Here is an 18,578-nt window from a genome sequence, read left to right as displayed (position 1 = left end):
TCGTGCGCCGAGTATAACATGACGTTCGAACTCACTTAAATCCTGATAATCTGCCGTTGTAGCAGCAGTAACCGATGTAACTGCGCCGAACACTTGTCGTCTTATACAGGTGTTGCCGATCGCTTCGCCGTATTCGGCCTCTTTACATTTCTCTGTATTTGAATACACATGCCAATATCAGTTTCTTTGGCGCTTCAGTGTATATTACTAGTATTTCATATTAGTGACTATTTATGGACGAATAGCGTTACGTGTACCTGTAATATACGGTATTAATACACCCATCAAGATTTCATCTGTAACTGAGTGGCGTACGCATATAATTGATATGCAGGGAACCCTGGCTGAGTTCCGAGCTCTACCAAGGATATCTTCTTGAAGGAAAATCTGAACGGGGTGCACTCAGCCTCGTGATGCCGATTCAGGAAATCATATTCTCTGTTTCGGATAATCAGTCCTCTGACAGGTTTGCTACACCCACCACGAATTTATCTCGTGAACCACCCTCTTCATCTTAGAATAACATTTGCATCAAAGTCATCAATTATTAGTTTGATATAATCCAATTTCTGTCTTCCTCTACAGATTTTACCCTCTTCAGCTCCCAATAGTAACTTGAAGTTTCTGTCTACTGTCTTAAGACATACCCTATCATCCGGTCCCTTCTTCTTGTCAGCGATCTTCATATGTTCATTCTTTTTCCAATCCGAAGAAACTCCTCCTATTTATCAGTCCACTTAATTTTCTGTATACTTCTACAACACCACATCTGAAATGCATTGATCCTCTTCATTACTGGTTTTCCCATCCGTGATTCGACAATTCTGTGCTCCATATGTATGTACTCTGAAATTTCTTCCCCAAGTGAAGGCCGATTTTTGGTACTAGTAGACTTCTTTTGGTCAGGAATGCTATCATCGTCTATGCAGGTTTATTTTTTTATGTCGTCTTTGTGACTTACGCCATGTGCTGTTTTGCTCACAAGGTAGCAGTGTCCCTTAACTTCGTCTGCTTCGCGTTCCTCAATTTTAATGCTGAGTTTGAAACTGAACTCTGTTCTGCAGTTCCACATACCTTACGTCTTTTTCTGATTTAACCCTCAGTCCACATTCAGTATTCATTAGACTGTCCAGTCCGTTCAACACGTCTTGTCATTCCTCTTCACTTCCACTGGAATTAGCAATGTCACCAGCGAATTTATCACTGACATTCTTTTACCCTGACTTTTAAATCTTTTCCGAACCTATCATTTATTAGCGTTCCTTCTTTTTCGATGCACAGATTGAACAGAAGTGTGGAAAAAGAAGAAGGCTGCAGCGCTGTCAATCACAGTTCTTCATCCGAGTACTTCGCTCTTGGTTATCCATTTTTACTGTTCCCTCTTGTTTCTTATACGTACTGTATATTAGCCATTTTCCCAATATATATTCTAAGAAGAGAAATATCTGCACCATTTAACATTTTTGAATGCTTATCCTAAGTCACCAAGTCCTGTGGATGCGTCTTTATGTTTCTTAGGCAATATTACCATAACCATGTACAACGTCATGCTTGCCTATCTAGTGCCATTAATTATTGCTGCCAATAACTTCGATGTATGACCTGTCAAGCTGATTCTACGACAGGTTTCGCACTTATTACCCTCACTCTCTTTGCGACCGTAAATGATATTTACCCGTAAGTCGGACGGTATATTTCCAGTAACAAAGAATGTACAAATCAACTTGAACAGTCGCTTAGGTTCCTCTTCCCCGAGTGATTTTAGAAATACCGAACGGATGTCCTTTTTAATTTTTGCTTGATCTCAAGTCTTCCAAGCTGTAATAGTGGATTTTCTTTGCTTAAAAATGGCCGAAAGACCTTATGACAAAAAATAATTCTCATACTTCTTTGAAATTTTTGAACTTATTTCGAAATCAGAGTTCTCCTTAGATACTAAAATATTTTAATATAAAGAAATTTGGGCAACTCTCTTAAGTAAAGACAATAAACTTGATATTATGACCTCATAAGTCTAAAGTTTCAAGCAAAACGATTTGTACCAATGCTTTGTATTTACGGCTATTTCTAAGATTATGATTTTCTTCCATCACATGTTGTACACCCTCATATGTACTCCAATTTCGGTCATCATTGCAAAATATGCGAACTGGACAATAGTCCAAGCGTAACTGTGGTTCTTTGTTTCAGAAAAGTATTACGCGTCTCCCCATAGCCATTCACAGAAATTTTTCTACGAATTGGCAAGATTCGAAACTGACATTTTTGACATAACTGAATCGATGAATCTGAATACATGTCGCGCACCAGAAACTAAATTTGATAAAATTACACAGAACTTTTTGGTGGTCAAAAGACTGAAAATTTGTTACTTAGTTACCTGAATGGAAAGCATATTTCAGCAGTACATGGAAAGTAAGTCCTTCATGTTATTAACACGATCATGGTTGTCACCGGAATAGTGAGAGTCCGGTTGTTCAGCCGAGTTGTTGTTTACGTTTTCTGCACAATATTTAGACAGTCAACGCAGCCTCCTTCTTCAGGTGCTGCTTGATTTGTTATCGTGTTTGCTCGTTGCCTCATCCAGCCAGACTGTGAGCTATTATTGGGCTCACGGCGCTATTTATAGCCGAGTTCGATTGCCGTCGCCCACTGCGCCCTCTGATGCTCTTTCGTTTTGCGGAGCACGCACTGATACTGCGCGAAACGCCAATTCCCCCTGCGTATTCTAACTCTGATGGATGAGATCTTCGGCGACATTTTAATAAATTATGTTTCGGACCCAAGTGTTATTTCCATTGAAATCTCCATCCTCGATTTTTAGATTTATTTCGATAGACTCCTCAGTTAGGTTATCCCAAAAAGTTGTTGTTTGCACCACGACACTGGTCTCGCCGTACTTCATTTCATCATGATATTCGAGGCACTGCTCAGAGACAGCTGGCTTGCTTTGTTGTTATTGTCGTGTGTGTCGCTGATATTCTTGGCCTCTCTCCTCCAGCCGGCCGATGTGGCCGAGCGGTTCTAGGCGCTTCAGTCTGGAACCGCACGACCACGACGGTCGGAGTTTCGAATCCTGCCTCGGGCATGGATGTGTGTGATGTCCTTACGTTAGTTAGGTTTTCGGAGACACAGATCGTCTTTAACATTACAAGTAAAGGGAGGGAGATAAACTGGATGTCACGTTTCGGTACGAGTCCACCGATATTTTCAGGCTGTTGGGCCAACATAAGGCAGACATGAGACTGTGGCTGCTTTTTCTCTGTCTCAGTCTCAAAATCTTTCTTAAATGTTCTGGATTTTAAATGCATCCCGCGTTCATTTTGATGCTCTGAGTACTCATTGCGTCATAAAACCAGTCGTAGGTGTTATAATTATAGGGCAAGAATTTCCTTGTGTGAAAGTGTTCGACCTCTATGGACCAGAGCCCTTAGCACCGAATTTCTTTGTGTCTGATGTTGATGGCTCGAGGGGTGAAGGTAAAGATTACTGTGTGTAAATGTTCATTATACTCTGTGACCTTAGGATTCATCCTGTCTGCTCTTGACTAAAACACCGAAGAATGATAGAGGGGGTCATCTCTTTCAGATTTCACCGTGAGTCGGTGCAAAGAATTCAGATGTTACAGTAAGTCTTGAAACTTTTCCACTCGATGTCACCAAATCATAATGGTATCGTGCAATACAGATGGAAAACAGTAGGTCTCAACTTCACTGATTCTAGTGTCTCTGCTTCAAAACGTTTCACGAATAGATTCGCCACGACAGGCGATAACGAACCATTGGTTTGTTCATAATATTTTCCATCAAACAGGATATAAGTTAATACCAGAAAAATTATGTGGAACAATCGTCGAACTTTCTGCGATGTGTTTCGAGGAATCAGAGAGTGTAAATCTCCTACAGAGGAGGAAGTACCCTCCTAAAGAGCCGCAATTAGGCGGCGTTGCGAATGTGACGTTCGTACTTCCCCACATACTGGCTGAAAATGGGTTTCAGGTATACTGACGTCTGCATATAGGTGCGCCAATGTTATTAACTACAAGTCGTACAGGAATTCTGTCCTTGCGTACCTTAGGAGGGCCATATAGTCATGAAGGCAATGCTGCTCGTAAGATCGTCATCTGTGTGTATGAAACATAAAGCGTAGTACGTGGACAATATACGACAATGAATGCGGCAAATCGTGCGTAACCTTGATCAAATTGACCGTAAAATCAACTTCCAGCAGCCTAGGACAGCACTAAGGTATTCCTCGTCTCTCCAGTTTGTCACCGTACTATGCAGCATGCCATGTGGGAAAGCAGAACTCGTATCTCTGTGACTGCTCGTTGTGCTGTGATGTCTTACAGACTTTGAGAAGGTCCCTATCCTGGAGAGCATATTTTTCCCCCTCTTCTAGCGCGAAATTGAATTTTCCTTTTACGACTGATGAGCTTGGGATAAAGTGTAGACGTACACGCATACACTGCAGCATGGATGTGTTCTCCCGTTCGCATTATAATACGTAACTCCGAGTCAGTAAGCCAGTATGTGTTTCCTAGTCCACAGACAAATGACCACTACTGTCATGATTGCAACGCCATAAAGCAGCTCTTGTGAGAGTCGGTAATGGATGGCTGGCACATAGGTAGCTGCCATGTTTATGGTGTTTTGAGGAATGGCGACGGAATTTGTGCACCAAGGTGCTACTGAATGTAGTCCTTTCTGCGGCACAGTGAAGGCTGAACGAGAGAAACTTCATTCTGTTTTGTAAAAGTTCGCATCCACCTTGAGTACAGAAAAATGGCTAATCCACAGCCGTACCACGGAATCGGAATAATTCAAATGTTTCTGAACACTATGCGACTTAACTTCTGAGGTCATCAGTCGCCTAGAACTGAGAACTAATTGATCCTAACTAACCTATGGACATCACACACATCCATGCCCGAGGCACGAATCGAACCTGCGACCGTAGCGGTCGCTCGGTTCCAGACTGTATCGCCTAGAACCGCACGGCCACTTCGGCCGGCTCGGAATTATTCCCGTGAGTAAAGTGACTAATAAGAAAATGCAAGATACATAGTGACTCCTAAAGTTGTAGTATTTTCCATGGCAGTTTAGTGGATTCGGAAACAATGATTGCTAGGAATTCTAGAGAATTAATGTACACCCAGATTCCAGGAGTGGGCTAGTTCCTCTTTCTGTCCCCTCCTCTTAAGAGACACCAAAGAGTCTGCCTGAAGTAAATCTTTACGTGTTGCTGCAGTCGCTGTAGTCCTAGTAATCTTTGCGGTCTTTTTTCCTTGTCCAGTTCCACATTTGGAATTCGTGTCTGCAGATAAGCCACTGTATTACGAGAGCTGTTCATTAAAGAATGATCATAGTTTTTCTGTGGTCATAATTTCTCTGGCTAAAATTTAATATTGTGATAATTTCTTAGCTTAATGTACAACAGACACAGTGTTAGAAGTCCTGGTCCCTACCTATGAGAGGCAGGCAAGGTCAGACATGTTCAGTATCACCTACAGTTGCAATGGAGAAGGTAACAATTCTTAAGCTGAGGCCTATACAGTGTTACAGAAGGCCTATGGAGGATCTGTTGTTCTTCCCTACAGCACAGCTCGAAGGTGGTTTGAAATGTTTAAAGAGGGGAGACAAGCAATTTCAAAGGAAAGTGGACCCATTGCTCCTATTACAGCTCTTACGGAAGAAAGCATCAACACTGCTTCTGTCATTGTGAGAGAGGATCGACGAATTACCTTAAGATCACTTTCTTAATTACTGAACATTTCATTGGGCGCCACCCACACTTTGGTGCCCGAAAACTTACACCTGACACGTGTTTGTGCACGATGAGTACCACGACTGTTGATTCCCTAGCAAAAGGACATCCGCGTGCAGGTCTGCATGCCGTTGGAGTTGATGTGATAGGAAGATCCGGAGTTTCTTTCAAATTTAATCACTGCTGATGAAACTTGGCTACATCATTTTGATCCAGAGAGCAAATAGCAAAGCTCGGTGTGGAAATCTCCTTCATCACCAACCTCCAAGAGCAAAAGTGCTTGCTTCTGCGGGGAAAGTTATGGTCATCTCAGTCTTTGATATTCATGGAATGACTTATAACCATGTTGTACCTGGACTCACATCGGCATCTGGGCAATATTACAGGGATGTCCTGAAAACATTGAAAGTCCATATCAGGTGCAAGAGGCCACATTTCCGTAAAGCAGGCTGGATGCTGCACCACGATAATATGCGGCAGCATATTGCCAGTGTTGTAACTGAGTATCTTGCAAAAATCAACGTGAAGTGCATCCCTCACCCTCCCTATAGTCCGGATTTAGTCCCATGTGACTTTTTTCTGTTCCCTAACATGTAGAAACGGCCTTTTGGGAGGCATTATCAATCGTGAGAAGCAGTGGTGAAGGCTACGGAGAGGATTTTGATGGACCTTTCAAAAAATGATTTCTAACATGTATTTGAAGACTGGCAGAAACGCTGGGACAAGGGCATCGCATTCGTGGGAGACTACTATGAAAAGGACCATCAGAATTATGAGGATGAAAAATATATGTTGTCAAAAAAAATTATGATGATTCTTAGTTGGACAGCCCTCGTACAATGTCAACAATGTGGAGATGATCGTAATACAGACTCCGCTTCGGTTTGTGAATTTTCATCTCCCACCCTTTCACCGACTGTTGTTTTGATCTAGCATCCTCTTTTTTCCATGTCAGAATCAGTCTTTGTAGCACGCTCTTTCGTAGAAAAGGTGCATTTTTTGCATGACTTGAAATTGTTTGACCAAAAATTCTTGATAAAATTATTAGTCTAGTTGTATCAGATTGCTTCTATTATTAAGGGATGAGTCCCTAAGTTTCGACTGATAGGTACTACAAAACATTCTGTGCTGGCACCCACTAAATATGGTGAACGTATTTGGAAGGATAATGGGTAGGTACAACATGGCGATACATGCCTGAATGGGAAAGGTATCTGCACTTGCATGCCTTTGCATCGTGTGGGAAGCAGGACGACAGTTATTATCACTCATCGAGTAAAAGTGATTAAGACACAGGTTTTTTTACAGTTAACGGTGTGTTTTGAATGGAAGCGACAAACAGATACATGGCATGGCGGAGTTGTAACGGTTAGCATCTAGGTGACATGTGGAAGGTACACGTAACTGAAACCATTTTAACATATTCTAAGTTTGTTGGAGAGGCAAAAGACACAGGAATAGGACATGGCAGACTCCGAAGGTAGCAAAAATGAAATGCAGACGCGAAATGTCATCTACAACTCTCACGAAACCAGGCTGTAGTTACAACTAATCGAAGGACATGAAACGGAAAGAGCAGTTGTGAAGGGAATGAGACTATATTGGGGCCCAACGCTAACAATATTCACTGTATATAATGAAAACACGTTGAAAGAAAACCAAATAATCTTCACTGAGAGAATATTAGAGGTTTGAGGCTTACCGATGATACTGTGAATCTGTCAGAACCGCAAACGCCTTCGAATAGCAGTTGAAGGGAATGGGTTTATAAGATTAACATTAACAAAAATAAAACCAGTGTAATCAGTCAAGGGTGATGAACTAAATACAGTAAACGGGTTTTGTTGTTTAGACATGGAAACAATTGATCATGGATAGAACAGAGAGGGCATTTCATTCTCAATCACAGTAACCGAAATTTGATACAATCAGTCAGCAATATATGTATCAGTAACTCGTTCCTAAAGGTGAGAATAGTTCTCAGCAGTGTAGCCTTGTACGGATGTGAAATGTGGACGATAAACACTCCAAAAAGAAAGGGAGCTTTTGAAATGCTGTGCTTCGAAGGATTGCTGACGATTAGATAGGTATGCCAGAAATCGAATAAGGAGGAAAAAAGTAATTCATGTCACAACTTGACTAAAAGAAAGTGTCAGTTGACGCGAAGCATCCTGAGGAATTAAATGGACCTCCAGTCTGATAATGAGAGCAAGTGTTTAGAGGGAGGCAAAGGCTTCACGGCAGGAAGAAAGTTCAAATGAAGTAGGTTTCTACAGTTCTGTGGACGTGGAGAGCCTATTAGAGGATAAATTAGGGTGGTGAGGTACGTCAAACTGAAGAGTAATACAAAAGTGAGAGTGTGCATACAAAATGAGAACTGGGGAGGGAGAGATGTTGGAAAGGGTTTGGCACGTATAAAGGGAACGTTCTCATTTCAAGTATGCTAGTGTTAGGAGCAATTCACTGACATTTAGGTAAGAAGTGTCGTGCCAGTGCTGATACAGCACGATTGTAAATGAAAGTGAATTGAGTAGTAAATAAGTAAACCGAAGAAGGCAACTACAGTGATAAAATGGACGTGTGTTAAATTTTCTATCTTTTGTGGCATGTGCGCTGCAAATAATGTACAAACGAAGTAATCATTTTGTGTCAGCATGGGGTTAGAGTTACTGTATTTCACTTCTGTTGCCTCTGCAACAGAGTTTGCGGCTGATGTAGGATGATACAAGTTAAACAGAACAGAATACTGGTACAGAGCAAGAAGAAGTGGAGAACAGCAAAGCCACCCACTGTGTATTGCAGAAAGTACTCCGATGTGGCTAGGAAAACTATAAGCCATTAAAGGAAACAGGTTGCTTTCTCAGGCTGCGCCACTAATGTGAAACTAACAGCAACTTTTTTGAACCCCATTGGCAAATAAATTTCAGAACTCTAATGATACCTCGGAAAAAGACACAACCTTTCACGATTGCAAATGTTATGTGCGGCGACAGTCAACCCGAAAACTTCAAAAAATCATCACGCTTTTGTTATCCATAAGCATTTAACGATCGCGTTTTAAGGATGAGTGAATGTTAAATGCATTATGTTACGTTAATACTATCAGCAATAGAGTACTACTGTAAAAAAAAGATTATATTACTTACTGAAGCTCTTTTATAATTGGAGTTTTGAGCTGTGCGTCACAATCAGTCTTACCAATTTTTATAATCATTTCCATCATTTCGTGTCTAGACAGTTGAGACATTTGGTAGAAGTTTATGTCTTTCTTCCATTTTTCGTACATAAATGACATATCTATCTGAGTCACGTTTGGTGGAGGATCCTGCAACAAAAAACAGTACATAACCTTCTTTAAAGAACGATATTAAGACGAGATTGTTATTTCGAAGACAACTACTAAATTAATGTACTTCATACTGATGCTATTTAAAGCCGCATACTGTGAATCTAGATTACAGCTGCTGCTATATGAGGGAAGACCACTTCTTCTTTGTCATCTCGATGTTCACAGAAAGTGTTTCGTTATTTCCTTCGCGCCATCGTGAATGGTTTGCATACCCAATAAAAATTACATTAAGTTATGATAAAAACTTACATAGAAGATTCATAGATGCAAATAGGTTTCGTGGTTCCCTAATAGCAGTAATGGCTACTCACAACCTCTATGTCAATTATCTTATAAAACACAAACACGTTTCATATTCCTTGAACCACTTGATTCTCGTAAAGCTCAACACTAGTCTCCTTTCGACAATACCGCTGCTATGAATAAAATGAACACAACGCAATGGCATGGTAGTGTTCCAATCTGAGCCGTTGTAGATTGTGGTGAATACCATGAACTGTAGCATGGCAGTGTCTTCCTTAAGCCTTCAAACCTACACCAACTGAGGGCAGTACCTCAGTGTTGATTATGAATAATCATTCTGCGTGTGGACATTCATGTCGGTTGAATTAAATACCTAAAACTGAGCTAAAATATTGTGACTTGAGACCTAAAACGTAAGCCATGAAGCCGTAACCTGAGAAGGAATGTGAAAATGCTTCAGTGTAGCGGCTGGATTTACAAGTACAACACAAGCTACGGAAACGACGTCAGAAAAAATACTAACTCTGATAAGAAAACAAAATAACGTGAAAAAAGGACCGAATCTTATATGCCTAAAAAATATAAGGAGTGAAATAAATATCACCGATCACAGATAGCAACATATTGAATCCTCGACAAGAATTCCATCAACTCACGAATTACGTTCCATAAAAGCAGTCCGAAAGGCAACGGCCCCACGTGAATGTAGGAAATAGAACCAGTGTATGAAATCTTACATAACGTCGGGCTACCAAGTGATGCATCCTAAAGTACATTGATAAGGTACTAGGATACCACTACACTCTGTGCAAGAAGTTCCCAGACACACTATTCAATGTAGTCTGTGTCATGTTGTATTATATCTGACGTTTTCCACTTAGATTTATATTGTAGGTTAACGGTACAACGAACAATGACGGGAAGTAAAAGCGTAAGGGACACTTACGATAAAATTTTATGTACTGATGAAATTATTTGTTGCAGATTGGGGGCAATCAATTAGCAATTCACTAGTGACTTAAACAGCCTGTTTAGAACTATAGCATGCGACACGGATTCATATATGCACGAGCACCATGTGAAATTTTATTACGTAGACACAGAGGTAGGCATGCTATCGTTTAAAATATATTAGTATTTTATTAGAACAGGTTGTGGAATAAAGCAAGATATGTGTCAGCTTGATATACAGAACAGTAGAATTGCTTCAACGGATTTATGATGAATTCATGTTATGTATATTTTGCGGTACATTGGAATTCCGTTGAGGGATGGATTTCTTTATTGCAGACGATAAGCTGTCCGCTGAAATTCATCCAAAATTCATGTAAGCTTCTGAAGTCGGTGTTCTTTCGTGTTCAATTGTTAAGAAGTAAGTCACAGAAAGAAAACGTCTCAGATATGGAACATTGAGTAGTTTAGACGACGATCTTCATGAAATATATCTCAAAACTGTAAATACGAATGAAAAACAGGTAAACTTAACAATATAATACAAATATATTCTAGGTCTTTGGAAAGTAGGAGTACTGGGCTTTAACGTCCTATGACGTCATCGTTGTTAGGAAGTACTGAATGCTTGGACAGGTGGAAGATGGGGAAGGACATCAGTAGTGCCTTTTCAAAACAAACTTCCAAGCATTCGCCTTAGGCGTTTTGAGTAAGTTAAAGAAACCGCAACGCCAGATGGTGGTGTGAACCATCGTCCTTCCACATAGGAGCTCGGTGTCTCATCCATAGCGCCACCTCACTCTAGCATCTAGAAAGAATGCATCTCTTTCTGGGTGATGATGTGTTGCTGTGGCTGAAGGGTGAGGCAAGGATGTGACGTCGAAGACGAAACAGCAGTCAAAGCAGTAGGTGGCGTTCAGTGCTCCTGCACTGTGCTTGCTGAAGTCAGGTACGTAATTTCTCCAGCGAAAAAATGAGTGGTCTAGGTAAAATACTTTAAAATTGGATGAAAAATAGTCTTAATAGCAAAAAAGGAATACCAATGACTGCAGAGAACTATGTTCATACTATCTATTAAATTTGGAATGCTTATCCCTTTTATTTCATATTAGAGAGTACCATGATGGGTCCTTGATGTTTTGTATGGCAGTGTTACAATGATGTAACCTATTATTTTCCTACGCCTATTTTACTTATTATCTTGTTGATAAATTAGTCACATTTATCTGTGGGACGTGATATACATTGCTACAGTTGTCTTTGGCAGTATTTTCACTTGCACTGAGTTCTAGAAGCAGTCTAAAATATTTGACATGCATTTCTACATGCCTGCCCTCATGCCAGTACTTTTTTTTTAAATCCAGTCGCCGTAACAGCTCTGAAATTCTCTTCCGCTGGAAGGCGCATATCGTTACGTCCACGCCGTATGCTTAGGGATCATTTATGTCGTTTAACCCCTTAGGGCTGGCGCAGACGCGTCACGTGCGCTGCCTTCTGATTTAAGCATTTCTTTCTGTGAACTGAATTTAGAAGGAATAGGTTCTATTAAAGGAGAGAATGAAATTTTACATTCACGTAAATCCTGGTCGTTTTCTATTAGATTAGATTAGATTAGATTTACTTTCATTCCAATTGATCCGTAGTGAGGAGGTCCTCCAGGATGTGGAACATGTCAGAAAAACAACAATACATGACAAATATTTAAACTAAAACAAATAAGCTAATGTACCATTCCACAGGTCCCAAATGTTTTAAACATGTTGCTCCACAGGACGAATTCACGTCTTCTCGTGCATACTCTACTGCTAGTTGTGGGAACTTTTTCCGTTGTTATTGGAAAAAGTTTTGGAAAATGCCTTGGTATAAGGCAAGTCGCGTTTGGTGTAGTAGCTGCTCTTCGAACTAATGATCCCTGTGATGGAGACGATGTGATCAACTGTTCTCCGAGACTTATTATGAATGTCAGTCTTTCTTATTCGCCACCATGTTTTTGTACAGGCGTCTGTATTCCGGCATGAACCGTGGAGTAAATGTCAAAAAACCATCCAATAATATTTTGCCAGTATAGTACTGGTTATCTGACAGCTTTGCAACTAGGAATCGCTCTCGTCTACACCTCTCATGTTCTTGTTGTAATCCGTGACCACACTTGCTTTCTCACGATACCATTCTTTGGATTTACTTCTTGAAACGTATCGTCACTGATGGTATTGTCCATCATGACATCACTCTTATAAAATAAATAAATAAATAAATAAAATATAATATTAGTTATTGTATATGTATGAGAGTGGTTGGTTGTAATTAATATTTGCTTATCTGGAACGTGGACGTTTAATTATTTGGTATCAGACGCTTGACAATGGCTTTTTCGTAAATGCAGTGCTATTCGTAGTTGACCGTGAAATAAGACTCAAATAATCGGACTTCGTATTTAAATCGTTTCCAAAGACTGCTGCGGTAGGTGCGGACTCAAAATCTCAATAGTAGAATAATTTGCCAGCCATGTCAATTCGTCGTACAGAGGTGACTGTCTACTAAACATAAAAAAGTTTACACAGTTAAATCAGATATATCCAACGAATAAGCCTACAGTTAAATAATTCAACTTACTTTCATAAATATAGAATCTGTACAGGGTCGAGTGCCTAGTGAGATTGCAACTCACAATGTTCTTATATAACATCAAATATAGCGATGTACCATTTAATAAAATATACGTGCTTCCCGCCTCAGCTATTCTACAAGACCTACTTCTTCTTAATGAAACATATGAGTGTCGTAATTGTATTTTGTTTTATCAGCGGCATAGCGCTGCAGTTCTGTGCCATAGGCTTTATTTATTTGTCAGAGATTAATTATTTAATTAAGATTTCGCGTTTCCGAGGAAATTCACGCACGGCATGCAAATGTGCCTTTATACTCTTTTCCTTCAATTTCAACTCGATCTGATTCTTTCTGTACGCCTTTAGGTAGTGCTAGTTCCCCAATTTCTTATTTTTCGTAAAGTCACGGAAGTCCTTTGTGGTTTACCGCGTTGTGCCAGGAAAGTCGGTGTTGCTACAATCTGTCGAGCTAAACACAGCATCCGTTTCCATAAAGTTCACGAGAAAACTCGAAAATTATTCGAGACTCACTGTCTTTTCAGGACAGACAGCCATAGTACGTGTCCATATCAGTATTAACGATAAGGTTCCATATATTATATCCACAACAGCTTTCATACAATTAATAAATTACATGATATTTGCTGATGAGAGATAGCCTTTAGCGGATGAAGCATTATCTAACGGGATCATAACACTTGCTGGCCACAGACTTATAATTCTCGTAAGACACAAGCCACAGAAGACAGCAGGCGGATACATCCGACGAAACCAGTGACACTGAGCTGGCTATGAGTGATAATATCCATCATGGTCACAGAAAGGGATAAAAGGGATAAACTCTATTTTTACTGGCATACAATCTACGAGTTTCCGGCAAATCCCCACAGACCGCTATCAATATCACTACAGCTGATTAGCATTGTTTATCTCCTCTGTATATATATTTTTATCAAGTTTTGATGAAATTCTCTCTATAGTAGCTATTACATGAAGTGTACCTATTTCTTAGTTTGTTATTATCTTTGTGCAACTATTGTATATGTGACTTATCGTAATAACAGTTTCACGTTCTCTATGCCTGATTGGCTGTTGTTAAGGTAATGCTGTATTTGGTGGGTGGACTATCGTGCACTTAAGCAGAAACTCCGTTGTTCTCCACAGCAATTGACGTTCATGGAGCCACAAAACATGCTCGTTCCACCGTCACCGTTCACCACCGCGGATATTTGGGGTGAATCAGGACGAAAGGTACGTGTTTTGACGGGTGATAGCATTACTGATTCTGAACAATAAACTTGATATGGACATATGCTCTTTACCAAATGGTTTCCAAGATAGAACATTTTTAATGTACATTTCTATTTATTTTCTGTATTATTCATTGTCATTATTTACAACGTACCACAGTAATATAGAGGAGGTTGAGACGAACATTTTGATACAGGACACTTGTGGTCTTTCAAGTGGAAAAACTAGCCAAGATTGGCCTGCAAAAAGTACCTAAGCTACAGATCACGCGCGTCGAGCGAGATGATTTTCAATATTCCCACGATCCCTCGGCGCTAACGGTTAGTCCTAGACAATAAATAAACAGGACCTTTTTTCTAGCAAATTTAATTTAGTTCAATTGTGAACTGGGACACGTTTTTGTTGGAGTGTGCGTTTTTCTAGTTATTAAAGAAAAAGTGATATTAAACGTGTTCTACCTCGGAAACCATTCGCAACAGGGCATATGTCCTTAAAATTCAGAATCACTATTACTACCGCGTCTCAAAGTATGTACATTTCCCCCTGACTCACCCTTTATATATATACATTGCTTCTTTTGCTTGTGCCTTGTCCCGCAGTTTTCGAAGGGTCGGCATTGTTACAATCGCAGTTCGCTTGGTTAATTTAAAGGGGTGGCCGGGTGCCCTTCCTGCCACCACCCGATATCCTCCAGGATGGAATCAGAGTACCTCAGGTGTCTGCGTCTAGTGTAAACCATGAAAGGGTGCGAATGTGTTTCATATGCCTGTGAATCGCTTAACCGAGGCGGAAAGTGGAGACCAGCGCGGCATTCACCTAGTGGGATGTGGAAAACCTCCCAAAAACCACATCGAGGATGGCCTGCACACCTGCCCATGTCGTTAATCCACCGGGCGCAATTGATCCGGATCCAGCGCGCCTACCCGAGTCCAGGAAGGAGCACATTAGCGCTCTCGGCTAACGAGGCGGGTGTGTTTATATGTTATACATTTTACACGTTGATGCTATTAACAGACTTCCCTCTACAGCCATTTGGTGTGTATATTTCAATATAAACGGCTTCAAGATCGTCACATTCCCACCGAAATGTTACCATTGCAAAGAATTATTTTACTATGGCCAAGACTGTTTTTACTTCAGTTTTAAGGAAGTCAGATATATCTATCATTATCGATACCCTTATTTAAGATGAAGTGTAGAGGCTCAGTGCCGTTGTCTACTGTATCGCTGAAAAGCTGAAAGATCCTTGCCGCTACAGTTTCGCGTTGGAGTGAGTCAGTCAGTGGCAAACGGCCAAGAATGACACTCGGACTGCTGCCTGAAAGTGCATACAAAAGATTAACTTTGATTATTTAATACAAACTGATAGAAGAAGATGTTTTGGAGTCATGACAGTGACTGAATATTCATGGGAAACAGTTTTGTGTAGTTAACTGTGAACATTCGTTAGCTGTGAACATTTGGATGATTGTGGAGTGATACGTTTAGCAGTACATGGCAAACTAACTCCGTTATAGGCGGTCGAGTACAAAAGATGGATGTCCGAAGTAGTCTCAAACATTTGAGTGTCATGTAACTAAATAACTACAATATTCTTAAAATGATCAAGATGAAAGAAACAGACAAATGCCTAGGCAGGGGCAGGGGTATTGGAGTGAGAGAGAGACTGATCGGGGCCCATAAATTTGCTGTATATGAAATAAAATTGTATTTAGACTTAATGACTTAAGGCTCCATAACTATCGTTAAATATCGTCACCGATATATGTAGGATACAATGGATAATTTGATTCAGGCATGTGTTTTATTTCAGTAGCCAGCTGCGTATGTAATGAAACAAGCCACTTTCGCTCATTCTTTGGCCACACACCTGAGTCATCTTTCTTATTCTTCAATGTATAGGAGGGACGGGGGGGCTCAGTTTCACAGAGTAAACTTCCAATGTCTTCTGGGATTGAAGATGGATATTTTTTCTTAAAGATTACTTCGATGAAACTAGCAGAAACCAGTGAATATCACCCAAAACTTCCGGACTGTCGGCATGAAAAATCATATCAGGAAAGTCTTCATATGACATACATGTAAACAAGTTTGTTGGCATTCTGAACCAGGAGATATGCAATCTGCTATAAATTTTAATTACGAGAGTTGTCCAGAAAGTAATCCACCTCAGTTTTTTTCTTCAAGAATTCTTTATCGAACATAACGAGAATTACACATACGAAAGAATGGTGTTTTATTACGCACACTATTTTTGCACGTACTCTCCATCCCGTTCTATGGTATTCCTCCAAGGGCGGAACATTCGCTTGTATTCCCTGTCGGTACCAGTCCTTGTCTTGTGCTTCACTGTGTAAATCGCTTCCTCGTCATCCTTAAAATGTGTTCCACGAATGTGTCTGTCCTCGCGAATGACAAAATCAGCTCGCTCCAACATATCAGGTGTGACAGCCGTTAATGGTCTCCCCGACCGTTGCAAATCGTGGAGCTCCGCCTAACCGCATTCTGATGACCTTACCCGCCGTTCCCAGCGACTAACTGTACTTCTGTCGACAGCAGATGCTTCATAGGCTCTACACAGGCGTTTGTGAATATTCCCCACAGTTTCTTCCACTGCAGTGTGAAATTATATGACGGAACGTTGCTTGTAACGTACAGCACCAACAGGCGTCATTTTGAAACTGTCCTGCAGTTACGCTATCTGTCGGAAGTGGTGGAAACTTGGCGCGCTCACTCAGGAGACTTCAAATAAAGCAAACGTAACGTTTCGCATTCGTGGTATTCTTTTCGGCTGAGAAAAAATTGCGGTGCTTTACTTTCTGAGCAATCCTCGCATGACGGCAAGATGTGCGACTTTGATTACATAAATTTTCAGTCTCTAACAGAAATAAAATAAATAAATGCTTAAGACTGACGAATTATCTGCTAGATTGGGTAGGCTGTCTTAAATCTCTGGCAGGCTGTGTTTTTCGACTACTGTTCAGTGGAAGGAACATTTAGTTACCTTCATAGGATTAGCGGTGATGATGGTGACCTGATGTCCCTTTTCAGCAAGAGCTCGCATGATGATGAGGAAGGGCAGCTGGTGACTGATAGAGGGCGTCGGGTTGATGCCCAGGATTCTCGCACATGAGCACACGTGGACCAGCAGTGGTAGCAGCAATAGCCTGAGCTTCATGGTGGAGCACTGCGGATGACACAAATAGCACAGCGTCAGTTGCGAGAAACTTCTACAGTGCTGAATACATTTAATGTAAAACACAGAGAACATGGCAAGACACTAGCCCTATTCCTGAGGTGATAACACTGATACCACAGTGACAGTAAGTAATGCATCTATAGCGCCTTTGACCCACTCTGATGTTCAAGCGACTGCTGAAGATCACCAGGTGTTAAAGTAGGTTGATTCTTACAAAGAAGATAACAGCAACCAGCCACTATTAATACTGCTATTTACTTAAATAAATTGCAGTATTAATTATTTACTTAATTAAATACTTAAATAAATAGCAGTATTTATAGTTGCTGGTTGCTATTATCTTCTTTGTAAGAATCAACCTACATTAATCGTACACAGCCACAGTATCACTAAGTCAGTTTTAGAAAAAATATAATCAGGTGTTTATCAGACACACGCTTGATGTAAGCATTTACCTTAAACAAATGATGTCATCAAGAAGGTGGAGGGTGAGAACTTTATAAAATGCTAATTGATGGTGTGAGGGACATTTAAAACCGCTAGAAGCTGTTGTCGAGACAATTTATAACAACTGTATGATGGCATTTGTGGAAAACTTAAAAACTGCAAAATGGCACTACTGGGATACTTTTTTAAAATTGGCACTAGTGGTATACTTTTTAAAGTTTTTTGGCCACTATTCAAAATGAAACAGACAATCACGTCACTTAAGCTCACACACACACACACACACACACACACACACACACACAGAGAGAGAGAGAGAGAGAGAGAGAGAGAGAGAGAGAGAAAGACCGAGAGGGAAAGGGGGGAGGGGGCTCACATACGCTTTCTCGCCTTTTGAACTGTGTTCATAGTGTTCACTCTAGCAGTATTTCTAATGTCAAAAACACCTAAGCATCTAAAATTCCGCCTCATCACTATATTTTATACATCTCTCTCTCTCTCTGTTTTATACATCAACAGAAATGTTTATGTCAAATACTATACCTGCTCTCACGCATATCTGAATTATTTACCAAACATGTGTAACTAGCTACGATCCTGCTTCGCGCAAAAATTTCTCTTTTATACTCTATTAAAAATGTTTATGTGTCATAGACTTCAATGCTTGCTTGAGTGAGGCATTAACTTTATAATACATCACACAGGGAATGAAGGGAAAAAAATACTCCACATGAAAATGTTGTTATAAAATTTTTATTCACATAAT

General features: G+C 40.3%; 1 protein-coding gene across 1 annotated transcript in view; it reads right to left on the bottom strand.

The window, feature by feature from the left end:
• The window catches only part of LOC126473406 (UDP-glucosyltransferase 2-like), a 106,129-nt gene that overhangs the window by 43,781 nt on the left and 43,770 nt on the right, over nt 1–18,578 (bottom strand). Inside the window, exons 2-3 of the mRNA XM_050100425.1 lie at nt 17,171–17,353; nt 8,913–9,091 (exon numbers count right to left, since the gene is read on the bottom strand). Coding sequence (XP_049956382.1) covers nt 8,913–9,091; nt 17,171–17,344 — 353 coding nt within the window. The 5' untranslated portion in view covers nt 17,345–17,353. The remainder of the gene's footprint in view (nt 1–8,912; nt 9,092–17,170; nt 17,354–18,578) is intronic.

This window comes from Schistocerca serialis, chromosome 4 (genome assembly GCF_023864345.2).
Source record: "Schistocerca serialis cubense isolate TAMUIC-IGC-003099 chromosome 4, iqSchSeri2.2, whole genome shotgun sequence".
NCBI classification, from domain to species: Eukaryota; Metazoa; Arthropoda; class Insecta; order Orthoptera; family Acrididae; genus Schistocerca; species Schistocerca serialis.
The sequence above is the reverse complement of the archived record's forward strand: the minus strand, read 5'-3'. Positions and strand labels throughout refer to the sequence as shown.